The sequence below is a fragment of the Alosa pseudoharengus genome, unplaced genomic scaffold (assembly GCF_046254945.1).
Source record: "Alosa pseudoharengus isolate Yale_2024_CS ecotype anadromous, Long Island Sound unplaced genomic scaffold, YU_APseudo_1.1 YU_APseudo_1.1_scf_10, whole genome shotgun sequence".
NCBI classification, from domain to species: Eukaryota; Metazoa; Chordata; class Actinopteri; order Clupeiformes; family Clupeidae; genus Alosa; species Alosa pseudoharengus.
Genome location: NW_027468565.1, coordinates 39,938,474 through 39,957,610, shown reverse-complemented (window position 1 = coordinate 39,957,610; position 19,137 = coordinate 39,938,474). Strand labels below are relative to the sequence as shown.

Genomic DNA, 19,137 nt, shown 5'->3' with positions numbered 1-19,137 from the left:
AAACATGGTAATTTTGAGTTTTACAGACAACTCAGTTTTCCAATGAGCAGCAATACTGTGTGTGCTCATGCAGGAGGTCTGCGCATTTGATAACGACAATCTGGAGACGGTGCTTTTGTCTTCAGCAACAGATTGTATAAGGTTGACAAGAGGTTGCGATATGGTGAGGGACAGGTCGTGTTGCGCTATGAAAGAACATGCGTAGCCTACTTTCTAAACGTAAAAACGGCCAGCCATAGATAAACGTAGCCTACCTCTGTCGTGGTGGCTAGTTGCACCAGGTAGGGAAGATGTCCTGAAGTGCACGAACGTTAACCTTATGGCGGTCTTCTGATTGGTGGCGTGCTAAAACGTTTTCCTATTGCATCCATAAACAATTTTCTTGCAGCGAACCGCGCAAAAGCAAACCCCTGGCACTTTAATTTCTTTACACCATGGCTTGTTAGTTCTCCCCTATTTCCAACAGCTGCCCATCTCCATTTAATTTTTAACTTTTGACACCTGCCTTCCTTTAGCAACAACGCATCCATGACAGCTAGTGGCCTTCCCAAATAGACGCACACAAATCATGACGCCAATATGCGAGGTTCTGGTAGGCCTACTGGTTATGGTTTTGTGCTATAAATTAATAATATTTTATAGCAAAGTTTTAAGTTGACTATTTTAATTGTATGGTTATTTTTTGTCAACATACACTCACAACCTACTGTCCTTAAAAGTGAGGCCTAAGCAAAATAGGCTACAAGGCTGTCTGTGAGTCACAGACTGACCCCCTTCCTCAACAGTTCGCGATGATGACAGTGATATTTTTTTCACGCTCAGTCAAAACCTTCCGTCGCAAATTGTGAAAAACATTGTTGTACATGTCATAACAGACGGGATAATAAATTGCATAGGCTACGGTTTATATTGCGTCGCTTTACACATAATGTTAGTTGCATTGATTAAAAACTGTAACAATAATAGTAGCCTACATCGGGTGGCATAGAAGGCTATCTGTTCAAGTCATAAAATGAATGACCTCCCCTGACAAGAGTTCGCGATAGTAAGAAATTGTCTACATTGATGCACGGAAAGAACACGCTTCTTCTCCAAATTCGCACATAGAGCTCACAATATCATAATATCAAAAAAGTTAAACGGATTGGCCAACCTCATCAGCTGTATCTAATGTGTCACTATAATCCAACTTTTAGACCGTTATAGTCCTCCATACGTGTTCTTTGGAAAAGCAAAGGTGATAGTCCCCCCCCATCCTATTTTTTTTCTCATCGGATCTGCATCGATCTCAAATATGACATTTCTAAAATCAAATTGACATAAATCAGTCCTTTGACGGAGAACTTTAATCCTTGTACCCATCTTCCCCTGGGATGAAGAGATCTCCCTATGCAAGTGTGGCCACAGGCAGATTTGGGAGATGGCCTTGCTTGGGTTCTTCAGTAACCCTAATCACCATTTTTTCATATTTTCTTAACCTGCAAGTAATGTAGCATAAGATGAAAGGTATCCCTGTTTAATTCCATTATTTTTCTTATTTCATTTAAAAAAAAATTTTTTTTTTAAGGTGTCTGAATACTAACAGAGGCAAATATGGAGAACATCCCTGTTGCAGTAAACACGAAGACCATGGAGCCTTTACGGATATTTTAACATTTATTTGCACATTCAGAGAAATCAAGGCAACCAGCACAGAGACATAAACAGACACACAGACAAATAAATCAAAAGGCTGTACCTGCAATAATATTGGAAATTGCTCACAGTAAAATATTGCACTGACAGTACAGTAATATGCATTTTCATTAAAAGGTGAACCACATGGTGTCAAACTAAAAGCCACTGCATCTTCATACTGTATCTTTTTTCCAGAATATCTTGATCAACTAAGAGCTCTTTGCATCACATGCGCCAATTAGAGGGACAAGTCTATCAGCCGCGCCTCATGCGCCAGTTAGAAGGACAAGTCTATCAGCGGAGCTTCATTCACCACATTTTCCTTCTTGTCATCAGGACTCCATTTTATGAGCGGTGAGCTGAGGTCAATTAACTGGAAAGGAAAGGAGTGACAGTGAGATCAATCAGCAGAGACAGTGAAAGGCACTGCAGCAGTGCATACTAGTACTGGACACTGACATGGGACCTACAAACCACATATGCCACACTGCTATGGTGAAAGCACAGACCCTGAATTAGGCAGGCTGTCTATGCCCGAGTTCACTGAAACCATACGAGAGATGTTTTTGAATCGTGTAGAGGAGTCAATCCCACCCACCTGATGTCCAGTGGCCTTGATGGAGGTTGTTCTGATGAGGTCGGGGGTGTTGGACAGGTCAATGAGGAGCTTCTCATCAGGGGTCAGTGTAGGAGCCGGCAGATCCATCAGTAGGACCTACACCAAATAAATTTACTTCACTGATAGAATGAAAAACTCAATACTCCGACATGCCCAACTAGGCCGAGATGCCAAGATAAGGACTCATGGCAAATACTAAAAAATATATTGAAATCTGTTACATAGTTTTTTTCGATTTTCAGTGGCACAAATAACTTAAAGGAATTATCCGGAGTAAAATGCACTTTAGATCAATTTACGGATGATTGGGAGTACAAATTCACAATTTCGTCGCCGTTTTTTTTTTTTTTTTTAAAACATAGTCCAGTATTTCTTTCGAAATTGAAATGAGGTTGTATGCAACAGCAAACCCTAGCTTACTAACAGGTTGGAATTTTGAAATGTCACGTGACGTGATGTCTCGCGTGAGGTAGCCTCCTGTTGACGGAAGAGGCTCTGATTGAGCAGCAGAGAAGAGCAGGAAAGAAAAAACATCAAAATTCCAACCCGTTAGTAAGCTAGGGTTTGCTGTTGCATACAACTTCATTTCAATTTAGAAAGAAATACTGGACTATGTTTTTTTTTTTTTAAAAACGGCGACGAAATTGTGAATTTCCAGAGCGTGTTACTCCACACTCGGCAATCGACTCCTACGGACTTTCCCCTAAAGATGGCAGCTGCAGCAGCAACATTTCCGGAAAGGTACTGGCTTGATGAAATTCATTCTGGACTATCTATCCGACCACATAAAGACCTCGGGATACTTCGGTTTGGCTTTAGGGACCCTCTACTCACTACCACGTAAGTGTAATGTTGTTTGGAACTGTAGAAGAGGTATAAAAATAGCGTTTTGTAGCGGCGATATGACATGCCCGGGTCACTTCCAGGCTAACGAGTTTTGACTAAAAACGGTAAAATCGAACTTTCTCAAAACACATCCGAATGACATGATTTTGATGTCAACTCAACGTATGTACCCCCAATCATCCGTAAATTGATCCAAAGTGCATTTTACTCCGGATAATTCCTTTAATAATGTTGGTGGGAAGTTGTGCAATACCTCAGTCATCTTCTGGCCCTGGGTTACGTCCAGCTGAGTCTGGTCACTGGTCTTCTCCTCCTCTGGGACTGACTGGGGCTCAATGTTCACCAGAAGCGGCTCAACCGGCTCGCTGACCGGCTCGCTGACCGGCTCAGGGACCTCTGGGGCCGGGTCAGAGGGCGGCGCTGTCTGGGACTCGGCGTCCGTCTCCAGGGAGAAGATGAGGGAGCCGCCGGGCTCTGGCCGGTCCACACCAGCAGGGTCATCACTGGACTCCGCCTCCATAGCCTCCTGGGGGCCGAGCGGAATCTCCTCCGCTTGTGATGGACTGTGGAGATGTAAGAAACCAAAGGGATGTGACCTCACTCTACAAATAAAATGACATGCGGACTGCTAATGGGGCAGAGTGGCAGACGGTGTTAGATTGATGCATATGACAACACGTGCAGTGTCAAATCAACACACGTGCAGTTAGGCCTGTCGCGATATTCAATAAATCAATTAATCGCATGATAATTAAAATTAGCTCGATAATTTTTCTGGCCGCGATAAATGCCATTTGCATGCTTGTTTGTTTTCCTCGTCTCTCTCTCTCCCTCTCTCTCTCTCGGGTCCTTAGAGTAACGATGAGTGAACCCTCATGTCAGTCACTTATCAGTCGCATGGTGTGTGGGGAGGCGGGACTACTGGCGTAGCCTACCACAGAGTGCAGCTAAAGAGCCGGTAGGCACTAGGCAGAGAGAAAGCTAGTTGCGAGTTCGAGTAGGCTACGCCTAATAAAGACAAAAAAGATGGAATTGGTTTCTAAGCCTAACGCGACAGCTGCAGTGTGGGAGCATTTCGGATTTAAACCGAATGCCCGTGGTGAACCACTGAACGTGTGCGAGTCGGTGTGTCGCATTTGTTGGAAAACAGTCGCAATTAAAAGCGGCAACACAACAAACATGCATATGCATCTAAAACACAATCATCCGCTGCAGTTTTCCCAGTTGGGGAAAAAAAAAACACAACAAGTGGGCCGTCTTCCTCTTCCCGAGGAAAATTCTCAGAAAGACAATATTATCGCTTATCGCAATAATTTCTGAGACAATTTATCGTCCAGTAAAATTTGTTATCGTGACAGGCCTACATGCAGTGTCAAATCAACACACTATCAAATCAACACACATGCAGTGTCAATTAACACACGTGCAGAATCAATTCAACACACGTGCAGAATCAATTCAACACACGTGCAGTATCAATTCAACACACTATCAAATCAACACACGTGCAGAATCAATTCAACACACGTGCAGTATCAATTCAACACACTATCAAATCAACACACGTGCAGAATCAATTCAACACACTATCAAATCAACGCGTGTTCACGTGTACTTATATGTTCAACTTCTTGATGAAAAGGGAGACTATGTGCCTTGCTTTCTTCTAGGCATTATGCCAGTCAGGCTATTAACAGAGGTAGTGGTGGTGGCCAGCTAATGACTAGCACCATTACAATCCATTTCAACACACTGTGAGAACAAGTGCAGTGTAATGGTGGTGCCCCTGGTACCCACCTCTTTAAGAGGGCCTTCCTGGAGGGGGCGTGTAAGGACTCTGTTCTCTGGAGAAGTCGGGGCTGGGCAGCACTCTTGGGCGTCTGTATTGGGGCAGCAGAGACATGGCGGCCGCTTGGGGTGGGCAGTGCAGACAGTCTTCTCATCTTGGACGGAGGCAATAACTTATCTCTGCCAGCAGAGGGCGTCTGGAGTCCAGCAGGGTGTCCTGGTTTCAGTGCTAAACTGAGGACAGAGTTTCCACTCACTTACAGTACATTACTCAAACACAGTATTGTGCATTATATTGTGCTAAACTGAGGACAGAGTTTCCACTCACTTACAGTACATTACTCAAACACAGTATTGTGCATTATATTGGCCAGGGTCATGAGATCAGCCTTCAGGCTCTGTCTGGGTCATATGAAATGTTGCATTTCTGCATTTCTGTAGCGAAGTCAATTCCCAGTGTGTGAAATCTGGGCCCATGTTTTACGTGGTGGTAGTGGTGGTGGGGGTGGTGGTGGTGGTGGTGGTGGGGGGGGCTACCACATGAGCCTAAGGGATGCTAACAGACTAAACAGGCTTCTTAAGAGAGCCAGCTATGGCATAGGAGGTGGAGTACAGTTAGAAATGTAAAAGTTAATTTTTATTTTACTTATTTTTACTTTTTATGTCTAGTTGTTTACATGCACAGGAAGGTGGTCCTGTGACAGTCAAACTTCAAATGAACGAATAAAGTATTTCTTATCTTATGTTATAAACTTCTATGAATACACTAAATTCCCATGTTGGTGGTAACCCTGCTTACAAAGCCCATAGAACATGTAGTGTATGTGTGTTAGATGCATAAGTCTGTAAAATCAAATGTACTTTTCCATACTGCAAGCTGACATTAACCGTTTTGGCTTCATGATCCGTGGGCCATCCGGAGATGCAAATGCTGGAACTACAAAACAGAGCAGAAATCAATGACAACCACACACATAAATCTAACAAACAAGCCCAGTAACCAGCACCACTGCTTGCCCATATGCACATTCTGTGAACTAGGTTTTATAGACATTTCACTCAACAAACGGTGAGAATATATTATTCCATAAAGTGAAGCATTATTTAGAGGACCCAAATTGGTCACCTTCCGATCGATTGGGTCCTTTTGAGGGATTTGTGGGCGTTGCGCTGATGAGACCATTCAGTCTGGAGCTGCCTTTGACCGCACTCTCAGCTCTGGAGCTGCCTTTGACCGCACTCTCCGCTCTGGAGACGCTGGACGCGTGCGCGATGCTGCGCCGTGCTGGAGTCTGGCGGGGGGTGGGGACAGGGGTGGGGTCAGGTTTCTTGCAGGGAGTGGACTTGACAGGTCGGGTAAGCGGTTCCGAGGGCTTCCGGCTCTGGACGGAGATGGACCTGCGGCCGGCTGTGGGCAGCTCTGGGGCTCGACTCATGACTGATGAGCGACGGGACTTAGCGGCGGCGGCAGGGACAGCAGGGACACAGAGGCCACTAGAGTTCAGTGAGGAATTCAGCTTCGCTGAGAAAGGAACACACACACACACGATGAGAAAGGAACACACACACACACACACACACACACACACACACACGATGAGAAAATAACAGACACGGCAGCACGATGAGAAAGGAACACACACACACACACACACGATGAGAAAGGAACACACACACACACACACACACGATGAGAAAGGAACACACACACGGCAGCAACAATGACCACGCTGGCCCCATACACACACACATACAGACCCAATCCTCTTATTGGCACATTACTTGAGATTCTGTCTCACATTCATAAAGCCTGTTCTAATATGCAGGTCATTCCAGATGGATACAGATGTTTTGTTCAAAACAACACCAAAGCTCGTCAGTAGCTTGCTCAGGGTCCCTACACATAAAACGAAGCACCAACAACGCAGTTAGTGAACCCGGAGTTTATTACAGAAGACTGTTAACAACACTTACCAACTGTCCCCCTACCAGCTCCCCCAACCCCAGCACGGAGAATAGATTAACCAAACGCGACAGTACAACCAATCCTTGCCATACTGGGTTGGAGAAGCTGGTGGGAGGACAGCTGTTAAGTGTTCTTAACAGTCTTCTGTAACATACTGGGTTGGAGAAGCTGGTGGGAGGACAGTTGTTAAGTGTTCTTAACAGTCTTCTGTAACATACTGGGTTGGAGAAGCTGGTGGGAGGACAGTTGTTAAGTGTTCTTAACAGTCTTCTGTAACATACTGGGTTGGAGAAGCTGGTGGGAGGACAGTTGTTAAGTGTTCTTAACAGTCTTCTGTAACATACTGGGTTGGAGAAGCTGGTGGGAGGACAGTTGTTAAGTGTTCTTAACAGTCTTCTGTAACATACTGGGTTGGAGAAGCTGGTGGGAGGACAGTTGTTAAGTGTTCTTAACAGTCTTCTGTAACATACTGGGTTGGAGAAGCTGGTGGGAGGACAGTTGTTAAGTGTTCTTAACAGTCTTCTGTAACATACTGGGTTGGAGAAGCTGGTGGGAGGACAGTTGGTAAGTGTTCTTAACAGTCTTCTGTAACATACTGGGTTGGAGAAGCTGGTGGGAGGACAGTTGGTAAGTGTTCTTAACAGTCTTCTGTAACATACTGGGTTGGAGAAGCTGGTGGGAGGACAGTTGGTAAGTGTTCTTAACAGTCTTCTGTAACATACTGGGTTGGAGAAGCTGGTGGGAGGACAGTTGGTAAGTGTTCTTAACAGTCTTCTGTAACATACTGGGTTGGAGAAGCTGGTGGGAGGACAGTTGGTAAGTGTTCTTAACAGTCTTCTGTAACATACTGGGTTGGAGAAGCTGGTGGGAGGACAGTTGGTAAGTGTTCTTAACAGTCTTCTGTAACATACTGGGTTGGAGAAGCTGGTGGGAGGACAGTTGGTAAGTGTTCTTAACAGTCTTCTGTAACATACTGGGTTGGAGAAGCTGGTGGGAGGACAGTTGGTAAGTGTTCTTAACAGTCTTCTGTAACATACTGGGTTGGACAAGCTGGTGGGAGGACAGTTGTTAAGTGTTCTTAACAGTCTTCTGTAACATACTGGGTTGGAGAAGCTGGTGGGAGGACAGTTGGTAAGTGTTCTTAACAGTCTTCTGTAACATACTGGGTTGGAGAAGCTGGTGGGAGGACAGTTGTTAAGTGTTCTTAACAGTCTTCTGTAACATACTGGGTTGGAGAAGCTGGTGGGAGGACAGTTGTTAAGTGTTCTTAACAGTCTTCTGTAACATACTGGGTTGGAGAAGCTGGTGGGAGGACAGTTGTTAAGTGTTCTTAACAGTCTTCTGTAACATACTGGGTTGGAGAAGCTGGTGGGAGGACAGTTGGTAAGTGTTCTTAACAGTCTTCTGTAACATACTGGGTTGGAGAAGCTGGTGGGAGGACAGTTGGTAAGTGTTCTTAACAGTCTTCTGTAACATACTGGGTTGGAGAAGCTGGTGGGAGGACAGTTGGTAAGTGTTCTTAACAGTCTTCTGTAACATACTGGGTTGGAGAAGCTGGTGGGAGGACAGTTGTTAAGTGTTCTTAACAGTCTTCTGTAACATACTGGGTTGGAGAAGCTGGTGGGAGGACAGTTGTTAAGTGTTCTTAACAGTCTTCTGTAACATACTGGGTTGGAGAAGCTGGTGGGAGGACAGTTGGTAAGTGTTCTTAACAGTCTTCTGTAACTACGTTGTCGGTGCTTCGTTTTATGTGTAGGAACCCTGAGCAAGCTACTGAAGAGGTTTGGTGCTGTTTTGAACTATATTAATGGTTAAAAAATGCTATTTGGGAAGCGTTTAGCTCACCGCCCTTAGCTAATCCACTGTCTCATAGCATAGCATGGAGTGTATATTCCAGAGAGAGCTAATGTTAGGTAGAGGTCATTCTTTCCTGCTGGTATGAGCCATAGAGGTGAGGAGCAGCATAAATGGGGGGCGTGCTACCTTTGGGCATGGGAGACGCAGTGATGCTACCTTTGGGCATGGGAGACGCAGTGATGCTGGAGTTGATGCTGGACACCGAGGAAGAGGAGGATGACGTGTTCCTCCTTCTGTCCACCGCCCTCTGCGTCTGAGCAACAGGAGCCCTGACTGAGGACGGTCTTCTGAGTGCAGGCTAAAAGAATATGAAGCATTACATGTGGTCAATCTAAACGCATACAGAATGTTTTAATTGCACATTAATGTGATGCCATAATTATAGATCCAGGAGGCCTTCATTACCAATCTAAACCACTGGCATTTTAAACATAACTCGATAACAATTCCAAACATTTACTTGTCAAAAAATGATTGGCTCCTTTTGTAATGGTAGATTTCCCAGCTTGATTGTGAAAACGCATGGCATGCTCACTTGGGATGAATAAGTCATCAATAAGAAAGTGAACACTTCAAGCTGGCATTGTGTAAGGATAGAGATCAATAAGAAAGTGAACACTTCAAGTTGGCATTGCGTAAGGATAGAGATCAATAAGAAAGTAAACACTTCAAGTTGGCATTGCGTAAGGATAGAGTACCTTGCAGGGCGGACAGATACTTCTCTTCCCAGTCAGGCTGGTGTTGAGTGAGGTGTCGCTGACATCTGAGGTGACGCTAGCGGAGTCTGAAAGAAGATCTTCAGTGGAGCCCATTCTGGTGGACGCTCTGCAGCTCAGGCTGCGTCTTGGGCCCAAGTTACCCTAGAACAACAACGCACACACTCAAAACATATAATATATATACATATATTATATATATACAAAATATAATATACATGTTCACAGGCAAACTTCATGATCATATCCACTACAGTCAGTTAATCAAATAGTTGATGACATTAGAGCTCCTACTCTGGCTGGAGGTTGCAGCTTGTGTTTGTCTGGTGGAGCAGGCCTCATTTTAACAGGCGTCTGTGTGGCCGCTGGGACAGTAGGTCTGCTGGGCAGCACGCTCCGAGGCCCTGCCAGCGCGGTCTTGCTCCTGAGCGCCATCCTGGGCAGGGCTGCAGCGCCAGGCTGCCTGATGGGGCTGGACGTGCTGAGGCGAGGTTTGCCAGGGCCAGTTGCAGCCCCGGCACCAGCCCCGGACCCCTTCACCTTCATCAGACGCTGCTGGATGGCAGGCGGGAGCTGCTTCAGCGGACTGTCCTGAATACAAAATGTCTCCCTTTTGATGGGGCTGAGCCTCCGTTTGGCAGCACTTTCCGCTGCAAATCTCTCCCTAGCTGGAGTGAATTCGGCCTCCTTCTCGAGGCAAGCCTCCTGGGATCTGGACGACCCATGCAGGCTGCTGTCCAAGTGGCTGACCACCAGCTGGGCCTCCTTGCTGATCTCGTCAAAGTTGTCCACTGTGAGGGGACTCCAGCTGGACTCTTCCCCCACCGATGGACCACTGCTGATGCTGTCCTTCAGCTGCGCCTCCACGCCCACGGCAATGCAGCGCTCCTTGTGCTGGACTGGACCAACAAAGACTTCATCTTCATCCTCTTCTCCTTTAGAACTGGAAAAGAAAAGCAAAGTATTCTTCCATGGCCTGATTCATGTGCAAAAGTATTCATACACAGAAGAACAACCACGTTGCCAACTTTGTAGGTTATAAAACTTTTTTCATTACCACGATCATTGTTAATACATGTTCTAATAGATGTACTGTTATGTAGGCTACTGCATTAGTTATGGATGGATAGAAAGGAATACCTCGCAGGTGAAAGTGAAATGTCAAAGTCAAACTTCTCATCGGCCACGGACACAAAGTCTGAGAAGAAAGAGTGAAAGTCAACATATCTGCATACTTCCAAAACGTGTATATTATTCAGCGGTTACATTTTCAACTAATAAAGAAAGACGTTTACTAATTTCACCATAACTAACGTTACCCACCTTGCTCATCCAACGCAGCCATAACCCGATGGAAAACAGCCAAAGGTCGAAAAGAAAGGCAGCCTAAAATGAACCGAACAGATGAACAGCTGGCTTAACAACGAAAGTGTGATCATTTTCTTTTAATTATTGAGACCGCAACTGGTAGCCAGATAGTTAACCAACGCAACAAGTAACGATAAGGCTAGCTCAGTCCAACTTCTAGGTCTACATGTTAACTTTAACGGTAACTTACAAGCCACCAGTCGCCGGAGGCATCTAAACTCAAGCACACAACTGTGAATGCAATGCAACCTTACCGTAGCGGTCCTTGAAATACTTTTTTTACATTAGTGAGGTCAATATGAGATATGTCTCAGTTGTATGCAACAGCTGACTCACCACGACCGAACACAGTTAACGTTAAGTTAGCTGGTAGCTCGCTTTAGCTAGCTGCTACTGGCACGGTACGAAATGTAGCTAGGACCTAACTGAACTGAAATCATTTTGAACAATCTTATGAACCGTTTCGAAAAGAGGTCGTGCAAACTAACTTTGGTCTACTTACGTAGGTTGTTAGTAACGTGCTACGGCAGGAGCACAATTTATTTTTAAAAGCAGCAAATACTGGCTGCGACAATTTATCCAGCAGACTTTGTTTTCTTAGGTTATCGACAGCAATCCACATTTCAAATTTCGTGACTGTCGCCCAAGGGTCACATGACGCAAATCTTGAGATCTTATTGGTAGAAAATTATTTTCTTCCGCTTTAGATCATCACGTGTTCACATGACGTTTACGTCTTGTTTGTGTCAGGGAAGGACCATGAGAAGGACAGGACAGGCCTACAAAGCATGAAGAAAACTAATCGATTTTCCCTTACTACTAACATCAATCTAATAGTTATTCTGATAAAGAAAACATAGCAATTTGTATGAGCTAAATATGAATATTTTATTTCCAAAAAACATACACAACTGAACAACTTCCAACTGTAAACTGAATCACAAAAACCATTTCCATTTCTCATGAAACAGACATGAATTACTCACTTACCAAATATTACTTAATAAAAAAAAGATCAACCCATGAACAGATGGATAAACATTCATTTCTTGAACAGAAATGAAACTACTAAAAGACAACAAAAAAAATGACCCATAGATGTCTTCCTTTCCTTTCTTTGTGGACCTTCTGAAACTTTCCCCTGAAGAGAATCATACAAAATGTTGTTGCAAATAGGGCTTGCACAAAAAGCCCTCTAAAATTTAAAATAGTGGTCAATGGTCTAAACGCAATTGAGCTAATGTTTGGATGCAGAGACCTGTGCTTCATAACTGTCTCACAGAGACTAGGCCCTGCTTACGAACAGAAATATGAATAGTGTTGGTGTTTCTACAAAAATATAAAGCATGCGTTTCACACATTCATCTGTGCGGAGGCCATCCAAGGGTGCCTTTATGCAGCCAAATACCTTTACACCTTTACTGAATCAGAATCAGATCTTTGTGGCGCATTCATTTCAGGTGTCTATCTTTAGAGTAAGAGGAGTACAGAAGTAATTTTGTTTTTCTTTGTTACTGACAGCTTTGCCCAAATTCCCAAAAGAAAAATCACTAGTTTGAAAGTCATCAAACAAACATGACTTGTCCAGTATTGACCCTCTCTTCCCGATGGCATGGATTTCTTTGTGGGGTTTTAGTATCACAGAGGAATTTGAATTTGAATTGGTCATTTCCTTAAGATATATGAACACTCAATTAAACAATTCCTTCACTTTATGAATTTTCAAACTTAAAAGTAGTCTACTAAAATATACTTTTGTTTAGAGAGAGGGCACTAACATTTTTTCCAGTTATGTTTTAACAGATCACATCGTTATTGGTCACCACTACCGTACTGGTGCTACCGTATAAATCTATAAAATAAATATCAAATACATCTTATAGGCAAAGTAGTGCAGATGTCTGTTTCCCTAAAATACAGCGGTTTTCTAAAATACTGACCTAATCTTCACGTTACACCATATTTGTACATCATGTTCCACTGACAATGAAAAAATATCTATATTCATGTAAACAAACTTGAAATATGATGAACAATGAACAGTCAATAGAAAATCAAACCCCATTTAAGAACTATACAAAGGGCATGATTTTTCTGCACTCAACAATTTATCCAATTCATGGAATGTGTTCAATAAATCACTCTTTTGTTAGCAGGTTTTGTTTTTGTATTTCATGTCTTCATTTCCGAACATATTTGGTAAACCTTTTTTCACTATATGCGGTATGTGCTGTATAAAAATCTGATATTGCATGCACCTTTTATTATCTATCGTTTCCCTCCAAGTCTGACTCCACTGAAATCCAAACTGAGGAGACAATAGATTTTTGTAAGCATTAATGATCCTGGGGTATATGTGAGATCTGTGGAAAGCTTTGTGAAGGAAAACTGTGAAAAATAAACAACGGTTATCACAACTGCTGCACAAACACAGACAGAGGGTTCAGTGTGAAATATGTGCTTAGTGCAGAAATCAAACATAGCCTCTAAAATGTTCCCCAGACGTCCTCTTGTGGAATGCAGTGGGGTTCGAGGAGAGGCTTCCTGTGTGTGTATGTGTCCTGGTTCAGAGTGAAGTCTCGAGGCTGTGCAAGGGACTGCCAGGTGTCGGGGGGACGGCAGCGTCCTTGTAGAGGTGCGGTAGCCGCTCTGTGGCGTTATTGTTCTGGTTGGGTGAGGTGGGCAGCTTGGGCAGGGGAGGCACAGCGTTGCGCTTGGTCGGAGCGGAGTCCTCCTCCAGGGTGATGTCGTCGATCAGTGGAATCTGTGGCTCCGAGTCCTCGATGCGGAAGTCGGGGGTGGTCATGAAGTTGTGGATGGAGCTGCGGGACTCTGGAGTCTCCAGACCCTCATATGGAGACATGTTGTCACGGAATGCGTTGACAACACGGATCTGACAGGGGAAGAGAGAGATACAGATACATTTTTTGTCCATTTTATATGCAAAATTAATTCTTTAACATCATTATCAAGAAGAACTTCAGTATCCTCATAGTCATAGGTAGAGGAGTTATGCTGTACCTGGGTCTGGATTCTGTTCAGGCCTCTGCACCACAGCACCTGACCTCGCCGCATTTCCATCTCGGCGTGGTCAATCTCATCCTGGTCCTCCAGTTCCTCCAACTCCTCCTCAGGAATATCATCCTTCTGTGTGCCATGGCCTGCCGTCATCAGGAACTTCAACCGACTCGTGGGAATGGTGGATATCACCTGCAAGCGAGGACCACAGATTATACAAAGTACATCTCCATTATGATTGTTAACTTAACAATTCTTACTATTGTACAGGAGAGTGCTTAGGCTACATCCTGCTTTGAGCATGTAATGTAGCGTGTTGGGTATTGGATGGATCATCCATGGAAGAGAACGGCCAGACAGTGGACTAACCTGACCCCAGAGGAGGCAACCAAAGCCCAGGAAGACACACCACAGCCACTGCTCTACACTCAGGCGCACACAGCTGAACGGCTTCCCTCCAAACTGCACTATCACAATCTGGGAAACAACAAAGGTGAGAGAATGATGACATCACAATCTGGGAAACAACAAAGGTGAGAGAATGATGACATCACAATTTGGGAAACAACAAAGGTGAGAGAATGATGACATCACAATCTGTGAAACAACAAAGGTGAGAGAATCTGTGAAACAACAAAGGTGAGAGAATGATGAGAGTCATCTGTGGAGCAGCGCATCGCCCTCACATACTCTTCTCACAATTTATAGTACAGAAATGTCACTGTCAATTACTGTTAGTTTTTTATTTGTGAACAACATTTCTTTGAAACATTTGTGGTAATTCTCAAAGAAGGTCAGACTATGTACCTAAGCTTTGTTAATGTAAATGTGAAACAGCACACAGCTGGAAGTTAATGTAAATATGAAATAGAACACAGCTGGATGTTAATGTAAATTTATAGCACACAGCTGGATGTTCCCCTTGGGGATCAATAAAGTATCTATCTATCTATCTATCTATCTATCTATCTATCTATCTGTTAATGTAAATATGAAATAGAACACAGCTGGACGTTAATGTAAATTTATAGCACACAGCTGGATGTTAATGTAAATATGAAATAGCACACAGCTGGTTCTATACCTGGATGACAAATGTGCCAAAGACGATGGAGCAGAAGATCATATTGTTGAATATTCCTTCAAAGACGTTGCGTTCGCCATGGATCTTGCGGGCATTTATCTCATTGAAGAGCTGCATCATGACGAAGGTGTTGAACACGATGGTGTAGTGTTCTGAGGGTGGCGCATGTAGGGGAGCGTTTCGGCCGTTGTCGATGTCAAAGATATGCTCACCTGGGAAGATACAAAAGAGAAAGTTAAAGTTAAAATTGATTGGAATTTAGCAGAAATTTTAATTTTAGTGTTGGGTTCAGGAAACGAACTCAGGCCGACCAGTTATCGGTGACATTACCACTGCTCCTCCACGATTGGGAGAACATGAGTAAGCAGAAATGTTACTGAGTAAAATATTAGTGATATGAAATGAAATCTATATCCCACGACAAAATCTGCATTTATGAAACATGTATTGCATTTCGTTTTTATCATTATTTTTCTTAATGACGGAGTGACAGCAGCAGGGGGCGCCAGCCATTCTTTAGCATAGTATTGTGCATTGTGACCTCACCTGATTGTGTCATGCTCAAGGCATTCTTTAGCATAGTATTGTGCATTGTGACCTCACCTGATTGTGTCATGCTCAAGGCATTCTTTAGTATAGTATTGTGCATTGTGACCTCACCTGATTGTGTCATGCTCAAGGCATTCTTTAGCATAGTATTGTGCATTGTGACCTCACCTGATTGTGTCATGCTCAAGGCATTCTTTAGCATAGTATTGTGCATTGTGACCTCACCTGAATGTGTCATGCTCAAGGCATTCTTTAGCATAGTATTGTGCATTGTGACCTCACCTGAATGTGTCATGCTCAAGGCACACAAAACTACAGATTTCATGAAATGTCTGTGTAAAATTTAATTACTTCAAGGATCAAATGATTCTATTCAGCCCCTCTCGATTCCTCCCACCCTTCCTACTGATAACACTGAGCATGTATTGGTTCATACATGACTTGGCCAGCAAAGAAGGGCTGTATTTCAGGGAGAATTTAACAATGCTCAGTGTGTATAGATCAGATAAATACTTAATGGACCCATCGAACAGCCAATCAGACATCTGATCAATGCAAACCAGAGGGCACCAGAATGATGAAGCCATAGACACAAACAGGAGCTGTACAGACTCAAAGGAACAGACCTATTAGGCAATTCAGTTGTTTAGATTGACATGAAAGTAAAAATGTATTTGTTTATGAAAAGGAGTTTGATTCCAACACTGATTATACACCACTACAATATCACTGTCTTTTTGCATGTCCTGGCCTAAAGCATGGTAAAGCAGTGTTCCTTTTGGATCTTCAACACCACAGTATGAACTGCAAATCTGCTGTTATCACAGAGAATTCACTACTATAACAAAAATACACATTTGGGAGACAACTCCTTAAAATTGTGTTAGGGAATTCCCATTAGAGCCAATGTCCCACCCTAGCTACGGTCTACCTTCCTAAAAACTGCCCAAAAGTTGACAAAGGCCTTAATTTTCACAGCAACTTTAAACTCCTCCTCCATAAGGCAGCAGACAATTAAATCTTAACATGTTTTGAGCGCATACACACCAAATTGCTATATCATTGTCTCCAGATGCATACAGATGCATACTGTATTATACAAATGGCTTTGTGAGATGCATACTGTATTATACAAATGGCTGTGAGACTACAAATCTACAAAACGTTAGAGTAGGGCTGAGCCATGAACCAGTGGTAGCGTCAGAGCCCAGCACCACAGCACCTCACACACAGACCCAGCACCCATGGAAACCTCACACACAGACCCAGCACCACAGCACCTCACACGCAGACCCAGTGTCCATGGGCACCTCACACACATTTTCTCGTCCAAAATGCCTCACACGCATTTTCTCATCCAGTGGTCATTTCCTGTCCACTAAAGCCAAAAAATATAACTTTTATAAAAAAAAGATATAAAAGATCTGTATGTAGTTGGCCATTCTGTTTTACTCACCAGCAAACAGCAGAGTGAAGATGATGGTGAGCTGGTAGACAGCGTGGCCCAGGATGTTCTTCATCATGGTGCGGGAGATCAGAGGCTTGTTGCGGCCGTAGGGCTTCCTCAGCAGCAGGGCTTCCGTGGGCGGCTCTGTGGCCAGAGCCAGAGAGGCAAACGTGTCCATGATGAGGTTGACCCACAGCATCTGGACGGCTTTCAGTGGGGAATCCTACAGGAGGAGAGAGACTGCAGTGTTAACGGCCTTCTTCCTACTCATTTAACTTTGTTAAATCAGACTGGGAAAAATAGGATTGGATGGCATGAGTGATAGATATGAAAGTGGTGAAACTGAAGAAATGAAAGAAAGGAAAACACTGCTGTTCAGATAGCATCAGCAAAAGGTCTATTCTATTGTATAAATTGGTCCTTACAAAGGCTTTTCCCATAGCCAAAGGCTTTTCCCAAAGTGGGTTCGGGGAACGAACTCAGGCCGACCAGTTATCGGTGACATTATCACTGCTCTTCCACAATTGGGAGAACATGAGTAAGCAGAAATGTTACTGAGTGAAAGATTAGTGATATGAAATTAAATCTATATCCCACAACAAAATCTGCATTTATGAAACATGTATTGCATTTAGTTTTTATCATTATTTTTCTTAATGACGGAGTGACAGCAGCAGGGGGCGCCAGCCATTCTTTAGCATAGTATTGTGCATTGTGACCTCACCTGATTGTGTCATGCTCAAGGCATTCTTTAGCATAGTATTGTGCATTGTGACCTCACCTGATTGTGTCATGCTCAAGGCATTCTTTAGCATAGTATTGTGCATTGTGACCTCACCTGATTGTGTCATGCTCAAGGCATTCTTTAGCATAGTATTGTGCATTGTGACCTCACCTGATTGTGTCATGCTCAAGGCATTCTTTAGCATAGTATTGTGCATTGTGACTTCACCTGATTGTGTCATGCTCAAGGCATTCTTTAGCATAGTATTGTGCATTGTGACTTCACCTGATTGTGTCATGCTCAAGAGATTCTTTAGCTGTATTGTGCATTGTGACTTCACCTGATTGTGTCATGCTCAAGGCATTCTTTAGCATAGTATTGTGCATTGTGACTTCACCTGATTGTGTCATGCTCAAGAGATTCTTTAGCTGTATTGTGCATTGTGACTTCACCTGATTGTGTCATGCTCAAGGCATTCTTTAGCTATATTGTGCATTGTGACTTCACCTGATTGTGTAATGCTCAGTCACACAACTACAGATTTCATGGAATGTCTGTGTAAAATGTAATTACATCCTTTGATTCAAGATTAATCAAATTAAAACAATATAAAAATTGATCAAAATTGATCAAATTAAAACAATATAAAAGATCTGTATGTAGTTGACCATAAAAAAGGTCTATTGTATAAAATTGGTCCTTACAAAGACTTTTCCCATAAGCCAGTTAGGATATGCCACACTTAGGGGTGTCAACAGATATAGAATGACAAATGAACTATTCTCAAAAGATTACACATTACACAAAAGGTTTTAGCTATGTGTCATGTTTAAGGCAACATTCATGCATAAGAGTCATTATTACATTATCACCAGCAGGGTGAGGTGGTCTCCAAACTGGAGAGCAAACCCATTGCATGATTTGTTTTATTACCATCCTGTTTTATTAGTAAAGGAGTATTTTCCAATTCAGTTCACCTGTGTGATGCAGGCTCCTGTGAAGGCTACTATCTCAGCTCACCTGTGTGATGCAGGCTCATGTGAAGGCTCACCTGTGTGATGCAGGCTCCTGTGAAGGCTACTATCACAGCCACCACATTGACTGTGAGCTGGAACTGCAGAAATTTGGAGATGCTGTCATAGACGTTCCTCCCCCACATCACAGCCTTGACGATACTGGAGAAGTTATCATCTGTCAAAATGATGTCCGAGGCTTCTTTGGCCACGTCTGTTCCAGCAATGCCCTGAAGAGAGACAGTCATATCAGGATGAAGTAATAGCCAAAGGAGACCAGTGCTATCAAGATCAAGCATTCCTTCAGGAGTCAAGTCATTTCAATATACATCAACCCTGACAAGAAGACAGTTTTGTGATATGACCCGTCATTGTAAATCGTTCAAAAAACAATCAAATGTGTTATTGATGGGGTCCTCTAATTTAGATCTGGACTACATTCGATGTTAAATTCAGAGTATAAGA

General features: G+C 43.3%; 1 protein-coding gene across 1 annotated transcript in view; it reads right to left on the bottom strand.

Moving 5' to 3' along the window:
• Positions 1–1,649: 1,649 nt before the first annotated feature.
• Positions 1,650–19,137, bottom strand: part of LOC143138926 (plasma membrane calcium-transporting ATPase 1-like) — a 42,882-nt gene continuing 25,394 nt past the window's right edge. The window contains exons 14-30 of the mRNA XM_076299407.1: positions 18,711–18,902; positions 16,945–17,158; positions 14,940–15,151; positions 14,225–14,332; positions 13,859–14,047; positions 13,436–13,730; positions 10,793–10,855; positions 10,610–10,667; positions 9,764–10,412; positions 9,452–9,613; positions 8,880–9,051; positions 6,057–6,452; positions 5,792–5,867; positions 4,940–5,164; positions 3,396–3,705; positions 2,276–2,392; positions 1,650–2,050 (exon numbers count right to left, since the gene is read on the bottom strand). Coding sequence (XP_076155522.1) covers positions 1,955–2,050; positions 2,276–2,392; positions 3,396–3,705; positions 4,940–5,164; positions 5,792–5,867; positions 6,057–6,452; positions 8,880–9,051; positions 9,452–9,613; positions 9,764–10,412; positions 10,610–10,667; positions 10,793–10,855; positions 13,436–13,730; positions 13,859–14,047; positions 14,225–14,332; positions 14,940–15,151; positions 16,945–17,158; positions 18,711–18,902 — 3,534 coding nt within the window. The 3' untranslated portion in view covers positions 1,650–1,954. The remainder of the gene's footprint in view (positions 2,051–2,275; positions 2,393–3,395; positions 3,706–4,939; positions 5,165–5,791; positions 5,868–6,056; positions 6,453–8,879; positions 9,052–9,451; positions 9,614–9,763; positions 10,413–10,609; positions 10,668–10,792; positions 10,856–13,435; positions 13,731–13,858; positions 14,048–14,224; positions 14,333–14,939; positions 15,152–16,944; positions 17,159–18,710; positions 18,903–19,137) is intronic.